We start from the raw sequence: 19,281 nt of genomic DNA on the forward strand, positions 1-19,281 counted from the left end.
ATTCATGATAATCATGAGGATCCTTTTCTGTATGTAAATAATTAGGTACATCTTTAACTCAATATCTACTCAGTTTTATTTCCATTATCATTAGGCGTTAGGTCTTATAATAAGCTGTTAAATTATTTAATAAATTGTTTAAATATACATGCGGGGAATTTTATTTAACCATGTGATACCAATATGAGTTAACATCAGTATCTCATTGTATTTCAGTGTAGTCAGGCAAGATGTTGGAGGCAAAATAAATATTAGATTACAGGATTGGACCTTTAAGCTTGTTAAGTCTTCCAAAAGCCTCAATGGCTGTCAGGTTTAATAAAAATAACAATACAATATCAATAAATGGGGAAACTGGATTGAATGACATGTAAATAAAAGTAAGAATGGTTTTGTTTTAACTCCTATCCAATTACTAATCTGAAATAAAATGTAAAAAGTTAAAAAATTACTGGCACCAATAGCTACATGTAATATAATTGGCAAAATTTCCATGTCACACAGGGGCCATAACTTCAGGAAAAGAAGAAGGAAAATAGATGATTATAAAATTTTGTATAGATATTCTTGATAAAAAGTTATTCAACAGATTTCTGCTTGATTCACAAAGTCATTCTAAAGTTACTGAGAAGGACAAAGCTTCCTTCACACAAGTGGGTTTTTTTTGTCAAGTGACGACTGAGAAATCAACGGACTTCAATGGGACCTTTCACACAGACGTCCATTGAACACCAATGATTTTCCATGCCACAAAAATAAAATAAAACTTGTGTAAAAGATGCCTAAGAGTTACAGTGCAGTACAGGTATATACAGTACTTCCCCATATTTACTGATGGTACCATAAAAACTTAAAGGAACATTTCACCCATGTTAAAACTGGGCTGTGTGAAGTACCGGCAAACAGAAACAGGAGCCTTTCTATATCCACAAATTACACTAAAAATTCTTGAGGACAAGGCTTCTTCAAGATTCTATATACTGTATTGCAAAACTACCTAGACTCAATATGTAAGACTAGTTAAGAAACATGCCCCCAAAAGATGTCAAAACACTGAGTTAAATAGATACTGGCTACCCAACAAAACAGAAGAGAACATGCAAGAGAGGAACAATGACGAGACTTGCACAAGCTAATATAAATCAATACCATACAGTACTTGTTTCTTACTCCTGTACAAGGTATTCCTTCAACAGTCAACAATACTGTACTAAGATTACTGTATGAAAATACCTAATCTGAGGTTCAGTGTTCACAAGTATAATGAATTCAATTTGTTATACATTAAAAAGGAAAAAAAAAATTTCCAAGTTCACCAAGGTTACCAAATTACTGCATCTCAAAAGGTCTCCAAATATTTAATTTTCTGCCATTAGAGGAGCTGGATAACAGAACTTTACACTGTCTTGTTACACACACCAATCTACAACATTATTGTAAACCTAGGATTAGATTCTCAAACACTCATATGTAAATTTTCTTCCACCACAGTACTTAGATATGTACAGTATACAAAAATGTACCTAGTCAAGATAAATTCTCCATGCCATGCTGATGCCATTGTAGCTTACATTAGGTGCAGTACATTGTTCTCACTCTTCCAGTTACAGGGAAAATTCAACATACAGGACCCTGTACCTGTACTGTACTGGACAGTAGTCCCTTTGAGAATACGGCCCTTGATGTAACAAACAGGCACCAAAAAAACTCATGCAACGGTTAAAAAATTTATTGAAAATATCCACACAAGAAAACATCGCAATGATGCATTCAACCATTTTAATTATAATACCTTTACTGTATACAGTATTACTTAGTTATCAAAGGTGTTTCCAGGAAAATATAATCACCGACGTGTTCTTAACATGCATCCACTGCAGTACAGTACAGCACACTCGGTGCTTTCTGGTCTTGCAAGACTGTTAACGTATTAGTAATATTAACGTTAATGACCAAGGACTGATATTCATATTGCCTAACTGTACAGGAACATTCATAACTAAAATTGACTAAAAGACTGGGATTTTTTTTGTACAGTTTAAGTTTCAAGATGACAGTTGATCAGTAACAGTTACTGAATACTGTACAGTACTTTCATCATCTTCAAATATCATTTGTATTAAAATACATTCTTTATTTTTGTCACCTAGTTACTAAACTACAGTACTGTATACTTAATAACTAGACACAGCATGTCTGGTACAGTACTCCTAATCAATAAAAACTGCCTTTATCACTATTATTGTTATCTTAAAAACCTGCTTGTACAGATAAATTCTTTACCATACCGGTAATACAGTACGGTATGATATTTGTTTACACCAAGTACTGTACATTTGTGTTACAAGAGGGAGAAAAACCCTAACTTTCAATGCCTCTCTTCTTGCTGATAAGATCTGAGTAGGACATTAGAGTGTACAGTAAATCCTTCATTAATGCAAGTTCTATTTGTTTATTAATAAATTTAAATACTGTATAGGGTCGTGGTCCACTGTCACTGTCCCATTCATTCACCAAAGTATCTCCCCTTGCCCAGGACTGAACACAGCAGGATGTTTTAGATGATGGAGATAATATAACATTCGAAGAACACATAATGGCAGGGAGTTCAAAAGAGTACCGGTCTGGGAGTACTGTATAAATGAGTTTTGGTATGTGCGAGTTCTCTCCTATGCTCTCTTAATGGCACTACAAATTCCTGAAAACAGTAGTGTATACATCCTTTTAAAGCCATTTCTCACTTAATATAATGCGGTTGAAAACAAGGATACAAACACACTTTCCCTTCAATGATACTTCCTTTTCACAACAAGGTTCCTCTCCAATTTTTCCTACTGCTTCACACAACACATGTTCAGCAATCTTTCACTTTCCATTCTTCTGCCTGAAAATTCTTTCCTCCACATTTCCTTCGTATTCTCTGCATCCTATGTACCCCACATAATGCTCAAGCACAAATGTTCTGCCATATATAATTTGCTCCCCCTTCTTGCTCCCAAGATTCATACTTCAAATCCATACTGTGTTGAATCAACAATTCCCCAGTACACAAACTCCATAAAATATCTTTACAGAGGGATCCAGTGAATAAATAAAAGAGTACAGTACAAGTACTATGAATCCTACTGTTGCGATAAGGTTGTCAAAATCCTCCGTCCATTGTGTCATTGTCTAACACAAAATCATAAAGATACTTTTTGGAGCGAGTGTACAGTATTTTCCTTTCTTAGCCTCCTTTGACACAGTTTTCAGTTTGCCCACTACTGTATTTTCCTTTTTTCACTACCCTGTGGTTCATCACTTGTCATTCCATTGCTAGCAAATACAGTACACTCCCAGATATCTGAAACATTCCACTTCTCATATTCTATCTTCATTTGTACACTGCCCACCATGTATCATCATCTGTACATCCTAGAATTCTTGTGTACAATATTGTATTCACCTCAATTTCAGTACTGTACAATTATGTTTGAAGGCACTTTAATTATTAAGTATAAAGTAGGGTACATTAGTGTGTGAGCTGGAATAACATATCTCTATGACTGAAGACCTTAATATATATATATATATATATGCAAGTAAATCACTGTAGGTGCGCATGATCTAGGTATATGCTGATAACCACAAGGAAAGAAGAAAACACGGTGTGTGTGTGTACATACATTCATTCATACATACATACATACATACATACATATATATAAAGCTCCTCCCCGACTTACGACCTGCCTCAGTCGTACCAAAATTTTGTCAAATTACGTATTTTCGAGTCCCAACGTCAGTGATTGCGCTGTGTACTGACAAAATTTTCGTTTGTAATTCACTTTAAAATGGCTGGCAAGCTTAAAAGTGAGAGTTTTGTGGTGCTGAGAAGAAAAAGAGACACCCATTTTAGATTTTCTATGTACTGTATTATTTAAGCATTTTCGACTTAAAACCATTTCGACTTACGACCTGGATTTGGATCCCTAACCCCGTCATAAGTCGGGGAGGAGCTGTATAACTTTTTTTCAGGAATACATCACCCTATTCCCAGATTTATTTATGCAAATTCAATATACACAAAGGTTTTCAAGGGTGTATTCCTTGCTTCAATCAAAGGCTTACTGTATCACTTCATAGCTCTACGTCGAATTCACTGGTTACCTTACACTGGGCTGTGTGTTTTGGTAGAAGACCCAAAGAGGATTAGAAAAGGCTAGAGCTCAAGGAGGCTGTGGCTTACCCATTGTAAATCATTAAATAGACAGACCAACTTACAGTACCTTTAAGAGATGAGGTACATACATACATGTTTAGAGATTATCAAAGGTTGCTATAAAATTTCTACGGGCATAAATGAACATTTTATTCCAGGAATTTTATGTATAATCGGAAACATCGGCTGAAACTGTTTGGCTGATGTCCAGTTCAGGTGAAAACCCTGAACTGAAGGCTCTTAACTAACCCAGTGGCCACGCAGCAGTATGCTGGGGTTTATTATTTATTAATTCTTTATGCATGTGTAAAGCTAGCCAGGATTAACAAGCTCTAGGATACATGCAATATTGTACACTACAACCATGCACAATGGTGGACATATGCCCCCATTCTAAAATATCATTCAAAGCAAAATATTACCGAAAAAATCTTTTTTATATATGTACTGTATATATAGTTTAAATATTTTATGCAGTACAGTTCAAACGAAATTTAATTGATCAATTATAGTACATCCTAGAAAAAAAGCAGCATAATTTTCCCAGTACAGTACCGTGTTAATTTGCAAAAACACATCTTTTAATGAAGTGGCTGCATACATAATGACCGTGGCACGAACCCATTAATGTCACATACGCTGTGTACCCATTCATTCAGGACACTAAAAGTAGTTTCAACAGGCTCTCTCATATTTCCAGTTGGCAGTTTGTTCACATGGTGTATTAAGTGTGTGCTCAAGGTGTGCTTTCCTCTACATATACAAAGAGACCAAACTTAAAACAGCCTAAATCATATGGCTGAGAGCCTCTATGTTTGGCAAGACAATATGAACATATCCAGCATAGTTAAGTTGACAGCAAAATGTATCCTAAAACTTTTGGTCCTTTTTTTTTGGGGTGGGGGGTCATAATAAAATGGCAATCAAGTTTGACATTGAAATTCTCTGGGTAAAATTTGATCCCAATTAAATCCTATTGTCTTGAGCTTTTAGATGATATCAGCAGTGTCTGATTTTCTATACAGTACAGTACTGTACTGTACTGGTACATGGTTTTCAAGGGGAGGAAAGGGGAATTGAACATCCCCCCCCCCCTTCCCTTATGACATAAAATATGAGTTGCCTTCCTGATGATTAACAGATTAACAGGACAGAACCCATGCCTGTGGACTCATGATCAGAATATTAATTTTTTTACTGTCAAGTCATCTACAAGGGAACAAACATACCAGCGTAGTTATGATGTGAATAAATTCTACTTCTGGTCCACCATTCTAACATATAAAGATACATTATATTATTTCAGGCAACATGGAACACTAACTGCAAAAGTCATTCATTCCTTATCCAAAACGGCATAAAAATTAATACAAAAAAATGTAACATTCATTATCGAACATCAAATTTCAGTTTGATCAAAAGTTATAAAGTTTAGAAGAGATTCTATGCACCGGGTATTAAAAAATCAAGACGAGCTAAATAGACAAAAGCTATAACATTAGGGACTATGTATGGTAACCAATCCAAAAGGTTTCAGGTCATATAGGAACCAGTCCTAAAAACCTCTATTTAACCTAACCATAAGGGACATTTAGGATTGGGCACTAATCCGAACTGTTAGACTGGGGCCCATCTGACCAGTTACCAGAAAAACAGTTCCCCCTTACACAAAAACAGATAAGTCATGCTAAAAATGGCAATTAAAGGTGTGCAGTACTTTTTCTTTTAAAACCCCTTCATCACAAACTCCATTAATCTAGAAAGTACAGTAATGTCCATTCACCCAAAGTAAATTACATAGCTAAAAAGTTAACAAGTAACTATCCTATCTTCAACACAGTAATAATGCATAAGGAAATATTTAGGTAGTGTAGCTACTCTATACAACACTAAGGGAAATAGGAAGTTATCTCAAGAGTCTGTCATACACAGGCAGTCAGTAATTGTCTCGTTCCAAGTAGCTACGCACACATCAGACAGTCAGGCAAGACATGCACCAGCGGACTGAGACTCACCCCCAGGTGGTGTCACAAGATGAGTACAACCACCACCATTGTGCAATAAGGGAGGGAAGGGGTGCTTCAGTTAGTCATAGACAATCTGATTGTATGTGCTTTACCAATATCAATTAAAATAAAATAGCATCCTGAGATCTATGCGGTCTTTTCACTAATGGCACCTACCTCATACCATCAAAATATACATCAGCCTAAAACAGAGAACAGTGTTTGTTTATGCACAAAATATAAATAAGAATAGTTTATGTTTCTCTGGGCTTCCACTTGCTCTCTGGAAGTAAAGTTCTCTTTAAAAATATCAACCATAAGCCAAATATTGAAAGTGCAAATACTGTAGGCTGGAGTGTGCAGGTTAGGTGCAAAAATCTGAAAGTTATGTGCAGAGAGCTGGCCATAATGGAGGGTCCAAGAGGATAGCTCCCCTTCAAGGCAAAGAAACTGCTCTACTTATTTATCTTATAAAAAAAAAGTTATGTGTAATATCCCAAATTATAAAAATGTTGGCATCATTTATAGTTGTTAAAATTAGATCATGTGTACGATTCCACACTATAAAAATGTTGGCACCATTTATACTGTATATTAAAATTAAATCCATTTCTTAGTGAGCCACTTAAATTGGTTACCAAGTGGATAGCTGACTCTATTGTAGTGTCCAGAAAGTCTATTTATAAGATGAAAAAAAAAGCAATAAATAATTTTTGTTTAAAGTGACAGTAAAGGTTAAGCGAAGAGACGACTGTAATGACAGGAAACACACTTAATGAATACTATGTGAAGATAGTTGAGAGAAGTGTCCATGTGGTGCTTGTTCATCATCAAAGTAAGGATAAGTCAACACTACAACTAGGGACGCCATAAGTAAAGGGAGCAGGGAATGATACAAGAAATCTAATACGGTGTTAACAACATCTACAGGTACTACTGTATTATGAAAAAAATAGTTGCAGAGGGTATGGCAGAACTGGTAATTTGACCACTAAAAGGTATAGAAGTGGCAGAAGTGACAGCAAAGGATAGAAACTGTAGGAGATTCTATTACATAACAGAGGAGGAATTTATTTCAAGACCACATAGCTAACATTAAATGCTGCTGGTCGTTATGAGTGGAGTTTATAAAGTGTAAGCATCAGCAATAATATCCTATTTAATTGGCTGAGTAAAGATGTAGAATATTGATAATAACTTTAACCTGCATACGTCAATTAGTAATTAACCTCATGAGTACCATGAGACAATCAACATACAGTGAAGAACAACTGTAGATCAATATTGGATACCTGTATAAAAATTAGGTAGGTGTTTTAAGGTTCATTATGGACCTTAGGGCCTCTACAATGTGTTGGTAAGGTATCTCAAGTGATATAATTGGAATTGAGTCAAAGTGGTCTTCATGTAATAATAGAACCTCCAGAGAATACTTTCCTAGAGCCCCATAAGTATGCCTCTGAGCACCCTACATGTAGGTTTCTTGGAATCTGACAGATAGGCCCCATGGAACTCTAAGGAAAGGTTCCCTGGAATCTGATTTCCAGGCATCCAGGAATTCCAAAAGTAAACTTCATGAAACATTTAGAGAAGCTGCAGGAAATTCCAAGAAAAGTTTCCTGGAACCCTATGAGCAGGTTCTAATAGATTCATATGGTAGATTTCCTAAAATATCCTTATAAGACTTTCAGAAACCACTTGTGTAACTTCCCTGGAACCCCCCAGGTTGGGTCCTTAGGACATTACACAATGGTTCCTTGGAGCACTAGAAGCAAGCTTTCTGGAACTTCAATAAAGAATTTCACAGAGCCCCACCTATAGGATAATAAACTGAATTGTGAGTAAAGAAACTTCCATGGCACCCCAAAGATAAACTTAAAATTCCTTAAACCAATTAAGGTAAGTTCTTTAACATATGGTACTTTGTGTCAATTAATCTATAGCTATATGTGTGACATTGCTTACATCATTAACTAACATTAACTTAATTACCATAAATATCATAAAGAATGTGTGTTCAGCTTCAAAAAATGGCCCAAATCTATATACAATAAGTACTGTACACACTTAGATAATGTTTATGTATACAGTATTACCCCGCCTAACGCGGTTTCACTTAACGCGTTTTTTCATATACGCAGTGCCTCGCCAGAGCTGAACTTTCACTTAACACGAATTTTTTCCACATATACGCGGTGAGTGTCCGGCTGGAAACGCTATTTTTAGATTTGCCCCACCCGCCACCCTGCCTGACTGCCTGTTTTAGCTCATAAAATTCATACAAATTACCCGGCCAGAATATAATTTACATTGCTGGAATTCTTATAATTTGGTGATCATTTTGAATATAAACATCATATATTTTGCATTAGACATACAAATTTTAGATAAAATGTTTTCTCTGAGTAAATATGTTATCTTTTGTGCAAAATATATGACATATATATTCAAAATATTCCTGGTCTTACAAGGAATCCAGCAATGTCAATTGTATTATCCTAACTTTAGTTTGAGGTATAATTTATTAAAATTTAGTGGTTTTCCCCCAAAAATTTCTCAGAGAGGGAAGAGCCAGCAGTGTAGTGTGAGAAGAGGGGGAGGGAGTTGAGTCCATTATTTGAATGAACATTAACTTGGCGACTGTATTTCTCTAATTCTCTTAAGTATTAATTGTGTGCATGTACCATCATAAAATTAAGATGTTATTTTTACTACAACATAGTTATGTCTTCAAAAAGTGGAGTTTGGGGGTCGGGCTGGTTTCTATTGGAATTAATCCCGTATGTTCTGTTGTTCACTTAACGCGGGACCCTCTGGGTTCTATTGACCGCGTTAAGTGGGGTACAACTGTATTGTGTAACTATACAGTACATATTTACTAAATACATAAATAATACAGTATGTGGGGACTTTAGTATTTGAGATCAAATTTTTACAAAACAGTTGAGAAATTACAAAAAAAAGCTTCAATGGTACAGTATACTGATGTGTGGAAAGCTCATTATTGCAACTGTGCACCCAGTCAGTGTGCAAGCAGTGTGTGTGTGTGTAGTGTGCAAAAATAACTCACAATACTCCAGTAAGATTCATCAGAGAAGATTTGTTCATTACCTTCTTTTGAGCGGCCTTTCTTCTTGTTGGCTTCCTTCTCCTGTGAAAACAAAGACATCCAATTAGTGTCTTAAGCACTGGAAATTTTCAAATACCATCTAATACCATTCAGACATCTGTTTATGCCTCTGTGCATATGCTAGGCCTCCTTTTATGTCTTGATCTCTTGTATAAAAGGATTTCTAGAGCTCTGTTGATATGATGAAAAAATATAGTTTTAATAAAATAATAATAAAAAACATTTTAATTGCATGAAATACTGTTTGTAAATTAACTAGTACAGATACATGTTCAGGCACAATCAAGAGCTACATATCCAGTACGTGCTGACAAAGAGAGATGGAAAAGTCAGTAATCACCTGCACTGGACAGCTAGGCTAATATGCTGACAAATGACGAAGACAATACGTGTAGGTGCATAACCAAATCCATCAATAAATATAAGATTCCATTATCCAAATAATGTACCACAAATATTACAGCAAATTCTGAATCTCCATTTAATCACAACTAGCAGTCTGTGTCTACACATCCCTGGAAGATCAAACACTATCCATCACAACTGTTTGGCTTCATTTTTTCTTCTTCGTTGCATCTACATTATGTTCCAAACTTTGCCAAGAATGATGATTGGACAGAGTACTGATGAGAACACAAGCATTAAGACCAGTTTGGGGAGTCTAACAGAGAAACAAAACACAGCCACAGTCATATTGCTTCCCACTGCTTAATTCAACCCATCAGTTTTGCTCAACCATTAATATAACCCATCAATTCTGTACATGGACTGTTGCATCCCATTATATGTACACAGATGAATGTACCCCGTTATTTATACTGTACAATACAATACATGAATTATTGTACCTGATTACTGTACAGCATTTGTAAAGGGATTAATGTACCCCCATCATACTACAGGAACTTACAAAACCACACAATCCATACACAGGACATGCTCGAACATGGTTCACACCAGAACACTAGTATGGCATTTATGTTGTAAGGCAAAGAAATACCAAAACCGCTCATTTCCCATTAATATACAGTACAATAAGGTACAGTAGAAATTACTTTGATATTTGGTACAGAACCTAACCCAACTTAACCTTACCTAACTCCCTATTCGTGGGGCTCCGCGCCCCGTACCCTCTGCCATTTTAGGCAGAAAAACTTACTTTGATATATGGTACCTAACAAACCTAATCAAAGAAACCTACCTAGCCTACTTATTATTAGTTTGTTTAAGAGAGAGTGAAACTGTTATCTGCAGCTGAGTTTTGTCCATGCAAAATTCTTATAATATTCTATAATAGTGTCGATAACTCGGGTTCAAATAATGGTTTCACTTTTTGCACCCGATTCTCGTCACCAAAGGGATTGGGATAATTATTGACGATTGACCCGCGACCGATATTTCATAGAAAACGATTATAAAAACACTGCAATTTCACTATGTTTTATAGTGGACACTGTTGTAGTTTGTGCAAAGGTGTTAAAAAGTGGTTATTTCTAAATTAAATTAAACCTAACCTTAGTTGATAAGAAAATCAAGCAGCAGAAGCATTGTTATCAGACCTCACCAACCTAACCTAACAAACTTACCTTCCGAATGGCTCATTAGCATACACTGAGCATCGGAGTCGATCTGGCCCCCGGCGGCGGAGTGTTTTGAAATACAGTACGTCATATGATTGGCTGTTTACATCCTGGTGGAGACCTGTGGTGTAATGGTCAGCATGCTCGCCTTGGAAGCGAGAGGACCCGGGTTAAATTCCCAGGCAAGGTGAAACCAAGGTCAAGTTTCTTTATGCCATTTGCCTCTGTCTACCAACCAGTAATTGGGGACCTGGATGTTAATCGATTTGTGGATCGTGTTCCGGGGTAATGGTTACCCGTTGCAGTTGGCGAATTGTCCGGTCTTCTCAGGCTATTCCTCGACACTGGGTCACTGAGCTCGTTAACTTAGAGAATGGTTATTGTGTTGGCGACAGTTTCTACACCTTAAACAAATTCACGCCTTGGTGGCCATCCTCATCACACGAGGGGCAACCATTATATTTATTACATCCTGGGATGACGTCACCGCTGCATTACCGCTGAGAAGACAAGCTAGTGTCCACCTAGGTGCCTAATTATCGACCAAACAAAGCATTTGTACAAGAAATGATTATCATATTACAACTCACTGATGAAAATATAGTACGAAAATAAACATCAACACAAATACCATGTCCAGGGGTCAGTCGTCAATATTATCCGGGATCGGTTAGTCAGTGCAGAAATTTGGTATAAATACCAAAATTATTATTTGCACTTCATTACGAAACAGTTTCATTCACCTTTTTGTACTTCTCACCAGGTAAGAAAGTATTCAGCTTATAATGAATAATGCCTCAAGCTGCTGGTTCAGGTGGCAACCTTAGTCAAGTATTACCATGTTCAGGAGGAATATATCATAAATAATAATTTAGGGAATTTTCATGAGGCAAGAAAGCATTTAGCTATCGGTAATTATTGATGATGTCCCCGACGCCGATTTTTCATAGAAAATGAATTTAAAAACACCGCAATTTCATTGTGTTTTGCAGTGGACACTGTCGTAGTTTGGGCAAATGTCTTAAAATGGGGTTATTTCTAAACTAGACCTGACCTAACCTTAGTTGATAAGGAACACAAGGGGCCGAAGCATTCTTAGAAGATAGCACAAACCTAACCAAAGAAACCTACTTAACCTTACCTAACTTCCTAGCTGGGGGACCCCCCACGACATATTTAACAGAAAGGACTTACTTTGATATGGGGTAATTAAATTTATTTTTTGCGAATTTGAGAGAAGCCGCTCGGGTAAACATGCACTGAGCGGAGGACAAAATCGAGCTTGGATCAGACCATATTACTGTTTAATCGCCACAAAAACAAAGTGCCGTTAGTGCAAGCCATGGGGCCAAATTATCTACCAAACAATGAATTTGCCCAAGAAATTAATATAATATCCGATCACGGCGATTAAAATAAAGTAAAAAAATATCCACCAGACCAAATTACGCTGCAACGGGTATTTCGTCAATATTAACTCGAAGGAAATAAGAGGTTTTACCGATTTTGTGTATGCTTACTTTTTCCACTATAAACAATTACAGAAAAACTCGATTAATGTTTCATAAGCAATTTCATACTAATAACCAGGGGTCCATCTACAATTTTACCTTACGCCCCCTTGTGTTTGTGCTGTTCTACCTCCATTACTCAATTTCATCAGATCTGTACATTATTCTGTTTGAAGGGAAATATAAATATAAGAAAAATTTTAGTGCAAGACAATGGAGCTGAAGAAAAAAGTGTAATTTGAACTTACGCGGCAGCATATTCCCTAATAATGAAACTTATTTTTCTTCTAACACTTTATTGTATCTTTTAGTTAACACTATTTATTTCATTATATCGTTTTTGTTTTTAATTCACTTGGATTAAAGGGTCTTTAAATTCCAGGACGGCCGTAATGACCTAAGCTGTCGACGACCTGCAAAACAAACAAATGTCTCCAAATTGCAGGTTATTTTTTATTAAATCATAATAGGCAAAATACTATTCTTAAATGGTGTCAGGAAATTCAGATTTCTGTACCAATGGCTGTTACGAGGTAGAAATATATATACTGAATAATAAATAACTAAATTACTGCGCTTCAACCTCACAAATGCAAACCAAATTTGTCCTTTCATTGTCATCTTGAATATACAGCATCTAGATAATATATTATGTCAGCAATCATTAAATTAATTTATATAAACCGTTTTAGATAGCATGCTATAAATTTAAACAAACTAAAATTGTACATAAATTTTCACGTCTGTAGTCATTTTATTTGCAAGTCGTATCTATTCCATATTTCTTCTTAAATTTGGTGACTGCTTGACTGACAGTTAGCTTTACTCTTGACATATAACAGTTAACACTAAAGGCCTTTCTAAAGTTCAGTCCATTCTCCAGCTCTTCAATCCCTTCTCTGGTGTTCCTCAATGACACTGTGAGCCAGCGGGTCTACCACACGTATTTAACGCCCAGTAGCTGAAGGTCATTGTGATTAGTGACGTTATTAACTGCCTGGGTTAAGCTGCTCCACACGTCCACAAAGCACAATGTAAAGTTATTTTTATCTAAGCTTCATGTGCGGACAAGGATTGGGAAGCTTAAGATCATGGCATCTGGTAATTCCGTTGTGTGGTCTCTCCTCTCTCCGTGTTTCATTACCTATGCACCCTTACTTCACCAAACCAATACTGTTATAGTAGGTTAAGTTAGCCGCCTTTGCATACGTAACTGGAAATTATTAATATAACTAACATCTGGTCGTCGCCGTGAATAATTACAATATTCTCAGCTCTACAGTACATACCGTTGTCTGGTCAGGTGAGAACGGATGTGAATAATCTCAAGACCTGACTTACTAAATGACAATGTAACATTAAACACTTCTTAATAAAGACACCAAACACAATACTGTTTCCTGCATGAGGGCTTCAGGATACGTAAGTTGGGGAAAATTTTCATATCTTAGGTTAAAAACAGAATAATTGACAAAGACGACCACTGAAGAATGTTGGAGAATAATTCCTTGTGTGGTAAAACTACAGAAATTAACAAATGATGCAAAATCTGTTGGGGTAGAAAAGAAATGCATCATAATAACACAAACTTATGAAACACGTAACATTTAAGAGAAAGTTTCAATATAAAATACGTAAACCTGAAAGTAAAATTATACCAAAATATCACATACAAATAAAAAAAAATACATTCGAAAATATATCATTCCAAAAATTAATAATTACAATCATACATACATAACTAATTCTTACCATCATCATTCAGATATAACTAATTCTTACCATCATTCAGATAACTAATTCTTACCATCATCATTCAGAGATAACTAATTACTGTACCATCATTCAGATAACTAATTACTGTACCATTATTCACTTTACTAATTATCATCATTCACAGATTATACTACTAATAATAACAGTATAATTTAAGACAATATTTCTGAACACCGAAGACAGTTTACCTGGATAATTCAACATGAGGCAACAGAAGCTCTTTTTAGCATATTAGCGGCGTTTATTGGCATAGTTTACTTAGTGGGGCCAAGACCAGAGTTTACTTAGTGGGGCCAAGACCAGAGTTTACTTAGTGGGGCCAAGATCAGAGTTTACTTAGTGGGGCCAAGACCAGAGTTTACTTAGTGGGGCCAAGACCAGAGTTTACTTAGTGGGGCTAAGACCAGAGTTTACTTAGTGGGGCCAAGACCAGAGTTTACTTAGTGGGGCCAAGACCAGAGTTTACATAATGACTACAGTCTGCATGTTAGCCGGACTGTGATTGGTTTAGAGCTACAGACTTCATGTTAAACGGAGTGTGATTGGTTTAGAGCTACAGACTTCATGTTAAACGGAGTGTGATTGGTTTAGAGCTACAGACTTCATGTTAAACGGAGTGTGATTGGTTTAGAGCTACAGACTTCATGTTAAACGGACTGTGATTGGTTTAGAGCTACAGATAGTACGATAGCCGGACTGTGATTGGTTTAGAGTAGAGGGTATGGCAGCGGGATGAGATTGGGTAGAAGGGTATGGGCAAGTGGAGTGGGGGTCCGATTAATTACCCGAATGTAGCCGCAATGAAGTCAAATAATGGTCCTTCAGGTATAAATCGGGTTACCAATCACTTCTCGACTAGTATTTGGTGTCACGAAGTAAAAAAAAAATTGGAAAACGTAATTTAATTTGAGTTAATAGATCGAGTGCATGTACCGAACCTAACCTAACCTAACCTAACACAACTCAGATTAAATTAAGTTTACCAATTTTTTTTGACTTTGTGACACCAAATACTAGTCGAGAAGTGATTGGTAACCCGATTTATTCATGTAGGACCATTATTTGACTTCATTACGGCTACATTTGGGTAATTAGTCGGACCGAGTGGAGTGGGAATAGGTAGTGAGGTACGGCAGGGAAGGGCTGTGAGGTGCGGCAGGGAAGGGCTGTGAGGTGCGGTAGGGATGGGACCACAGTATGAAGGAGCCAGTGTCCAGGAACCAACCACGTTATGAAGGCTGGATGGTCACCTGGTCCTTGTTACCGTGTCGAGGACGTTGGAGTCAAATCCATGTCGCTTCCCGGTGCAGCAGCCAAAGGGGCCGGCGGGTTAACAGGTGCCGTCAGTGTATAAGGACAGGTGTAGCAAGTGTGTGTGTGTGTGTGTCGCAGGTGTGGTGGTGTATAGTTTTACAACTCACATATCTACTGTACGTGATAATCAGATGGTCAGTGGTGCTGTGATGACTCTCTCCTGCTATTATGAGAAGTAATTAAGTAGTTGTTACATTCCGTTTTCTGTTGTGACGTAAAGTACAATTCCAAGGATTAGTTTACACACACACTAGGCAGACTGTGCATGAGGTTAAGAGGCATCCACTAGAGGGTGAAGCAGTGAGAGGCATCCACTAGAGGGTGAAGCAGTGTCGGGCATAAGCCAACTGTCACCCATGGTCAACACCTGGAGGCACAACAAACAAGCAGGATAAAAAGTGGAAGCAAAGAGGGTACTGGGTGCTGTGACATGCACTACTGCTGCCTTTACTATTTCTACTAGAAGGTATTACTCGAGACTACCTACAGTCAACATGCATCATCAAGTGGGACAGTAAGCAACCTCCCATCACCTTTTTATTCTTATTTTTATTAGTGGACGGCATGTCCGGTGGCGAAGAAGGCGTCTGATTGGTTGAAACTTGTTGATTCTGACCAATGGGCGTGGAGGGGGTGGAGCCGTTGCTGGTGGCCCCGCCCCCATTCGCCTTGTGATTGGCTGCCCGGGGCATAACAGTTCGGGTTTTCGGTCGTCGCCAACCCTGCAAAGTGACAAGTACCGGACATAGCATAGAGGAGTCGTGTCCCATACAGGAGTAACCACCTCCACCACTCCTTAATAACGACAGGCCGCCCCTACCTCCCGAGGACGAACAAGGTCATCTCAATTAAATGGCTAAGAAATTATCCAACCGATATAATCTAATCAGGTTTAGGTTTGATAGTTTGGCCAATCAGTGATATACCAAAGAAAGGTAATAGATATTCGTATTTTATTTAAGTGATAATTCCATTTTGCTCCGTCAGTGACCAAAAGACACAGTTTTAAAAGTTCTACCAGACATTACACTTATAACCTAACCCAGTCTAACGTTCATTATATCAGTATTTTCATTAATGGTTAAACTTGTGTGAATATCCTCGTTCGTCCTGGGAAAAATCATTATAAGGGCAAAACATCGCATTTGTCTAGAGAGGCGAACCAGCGCCATTAAACAAAAAATCCCTTAAACCAATCAATTATTTATTTTTTTTGCTTGTCGTGATCTCAGAGTGAGGAGCTTTAGGTGTGTGTGGTGAGTGACGTAACACATGCTAGAGGGAGGGGGGAGGGGTAACATGGGGTGTGCACAGAGTGGGGGGGAGAGGGAGAGAAAGAGAGACGGATGTCCAATTCGTCTTAAAAATTAATATTCTTCTAGTTAAAAAATTAAGTCATTCTAGTTTAAAAATTATATTCATTCTATGTTTATATGTATATACACACAGGGTTGTATTACGAGTAGGAATTTATCTAAGACAAATATAGGTAAATATAATCTATATTTCTAATTAAAAAGCTAAATATATTAAGAGCCTGAAAAGAAAGGGATTAAATAAGACACTAAAACACACAAGACAACACAGGCAGATCGTCTTACTCTACAAACATCAAGTATGAATCCCACTACCGAACCCGCGAACCTCTGAACCAAGAGGGGATATTACGAACCCATTCCATGTCTAAGTAACGATACCTATTTTTTTTTATAAACTAGAGTATTTTAACTATGACAATTCTTTCAGTACTTTCTTTAATAATAATCATCTTCCTTCATACTTTTCAAAATATATATATAATATCTAAATATCTTTTTTTAATTTACTTCTGTCAACATATCTGCTTTCCTTCTTTAGAAAATATAATTCTTTCAAAAATATCTTCCCTCCTCCTTTCCACCTCAAAAAGTCATGTGGCACAGCTGGTACTCACACGTAGCCACCTGTCACCAGCTGGATGGTACTTACACTGTTCCTCTCTGCCTCTGCCGTTACCATCCTCCCACAGCTGGTGACACGTGACACTGTAGCTGGTGTCACGTATCTCCAGCTAGTTTCATGTGTCTCTAAGGTACCGCAGCTGGTGTCACGTATCTTCCATACGCTGTAGCTGGTGTCACTTATCACCCAGGCACTGCAGATGGTGTCACTTATCACCCAGGCACTGCAGATGGTGTCACTTATCTCCCAGGCACTGCAGCTGGTGTCACATGTTTCCTAGGCGCTGTAGCTGGTGTCACATAAGCATTGTCACCCAGGCACTGCAGCTGGTGTCACATCACCCAGGCACTGCAGCTATAGTGTCACATATCACCCAGGCACTGCAGCTGGTGTCACATCACCCAGGCACTGCAGCTATAGTGTCACATATCACCCAGGCACTGCAGCTATAGTGTCACATATCACCCAGGCACTGCAGCTATAGTGTCACATATCACCCAGGCACTGCAGCAATAGTGTCACATATCACCCAGGCACTGCAGATATAGTGTCACCCATCAACAACACTATACACTAATGGCTGCAGTATCTGACCCGTGTACCTGCAGACCGCCTCAATACATCACAAAGCACTGGCCATAAAGGTCATTTAAGGGGCTAAGAGTTCACATAAACACTGTTCTTTTATAGGTTGCTGAAAATTCATGGCCATTTGTGTTAACATACATATATACACAGAGTTGAACACACATACGTTATACACACTCCCAAGTAAACATATGCCTCTCGTTCAATATCAGTACGTAAGAATATTTTCACACTATTTTATAACAAATTTTACAACGTATTTCGTAACGATTCACTTTTTAAAAACATCTTTACATCTGATAAAAAAAATTCACGGTTTCTAGTTGTTTTTAAGTCAGCTCAATCCCACTTTTCCTGACCTGACTGGTAGAAGTTTCTCGCAAGTGAGGGATTCCTATATAGAATTAGATGGTCACCAGAAGTGTGTGAACTCAGGTGTGTTTGTTTACGTGTGTCTACCTGAGGTTCCTTAGGGTAGGGGAATATTTCATCTTATCTTTCCATGTTTTCCATCCTAAGAAACTAAAGCCATTGGTGTTAACGCGGGTAAGTTAAGTTAGTTCAAAGGTCTTTTAATACCACCTGACGTACCGTACCTGCCTCATTTATGCTTTTTATCCCTCCTTCTATCACCCTCCCTCTCCCTCCATCTACCTGCTGCTGCCCCCTGTCCTCTCCATCCATCACACCCCTCTCTCCAGCAACCCCCTGTCCCTCCGTCATCCACCACCCCTCCCTCCTTAACTACACCCCCCCTGTCCCTCCCGTCCATCACCACCTCCCTCTGCTGCTTCACCCCCCTGTCCCCTCCGTCCATCACCCACCCCTCCTCACTTAACTACCCCCTGTCCTCAAGTATCACCACCTCCCTCACTGCTCCCACACCCCTGTCCCCTCCGTCGCCCCACCCCTCCCTCTTAACTACCCCTGTCCCCTCCGTCCATCACCCACCTCCTCCCGCCCCTCCGTATGATCTGTGAAGAGGAAGCAGCCACACCCACGTCAACAAAGAAGGACAGTTCCTGGTAAACAATGGAGCGAGCGAGAGGAGGAGGGAAGGGAGAAGAGGATGGCGGGTGAAAAGGGAATACTGTATGTGAGGTGAGGTGAGAAGAAATGAAGCGGGGAGAGAGAATCCGAGAAGAGAGGGACCGGAAGTGCCTTCCTGGAGAACGGATGTGAAGAGTGTTATCGAGATACACACACAGCTCAATGACACTGACACACACACACA

General features: G+C 38.1%; 1 protein-coding gene across 11 annotated transcripts in view; it reads right to left on the reverse strand.

Moving 5' to 3' along the window:
- LOC121854771 (protein lin-10-like) overlaps nucleotides 1-19,281 on the reverse strand; it is a 126,221-nt gene that overhangs the window by 44,948 nt on the left and 61,992 nt on the right. For 5 of the 11 annotated variants that reach the window (XM_042349543.1, XM_042349542.1, XM_042349540.1 and 2 more), the window contains exons 3-4: nucleotides 16,052-16,240; nucleotides 9,319-9,358 (exon numbers count right to left, since the gene is read on the reverse strand). In XM_042349543.1, the coding sequence (XP_042205477.1) occupies nucleotides 9,319-9,358; nucleotides 16,052-16,240 (229 nt within the window). Of the gene's footprint in view, nucleotides 1-9,318; nucleotides 9,359-16,051; nucleotides 16,241-17,486; nucleotides 18,170-19,281 lie in introns of those variants that run through there. The other 6 variants (XM_042349547.1, XM_042349545.1, XM_042349544.1 and 3 more) reach the window with 3 other exon arrangements.

Source organism: Homarus americanus, unplaced genomic scaffold (assembly GCF_018991925.1).
Source record: "Homarus americanus isolate GMGI-L3 unplaced genomic scaffold, GMGI_Hamer_2.0 scaffold53233, whole genome shotgun sequence".
Classification (NCBI taxonomy): Eukaryota; Metazoa; Arthropoda; class Malacostraca; order Decapoda; family Nephropidae; genus Homarus; species Homarus americanus.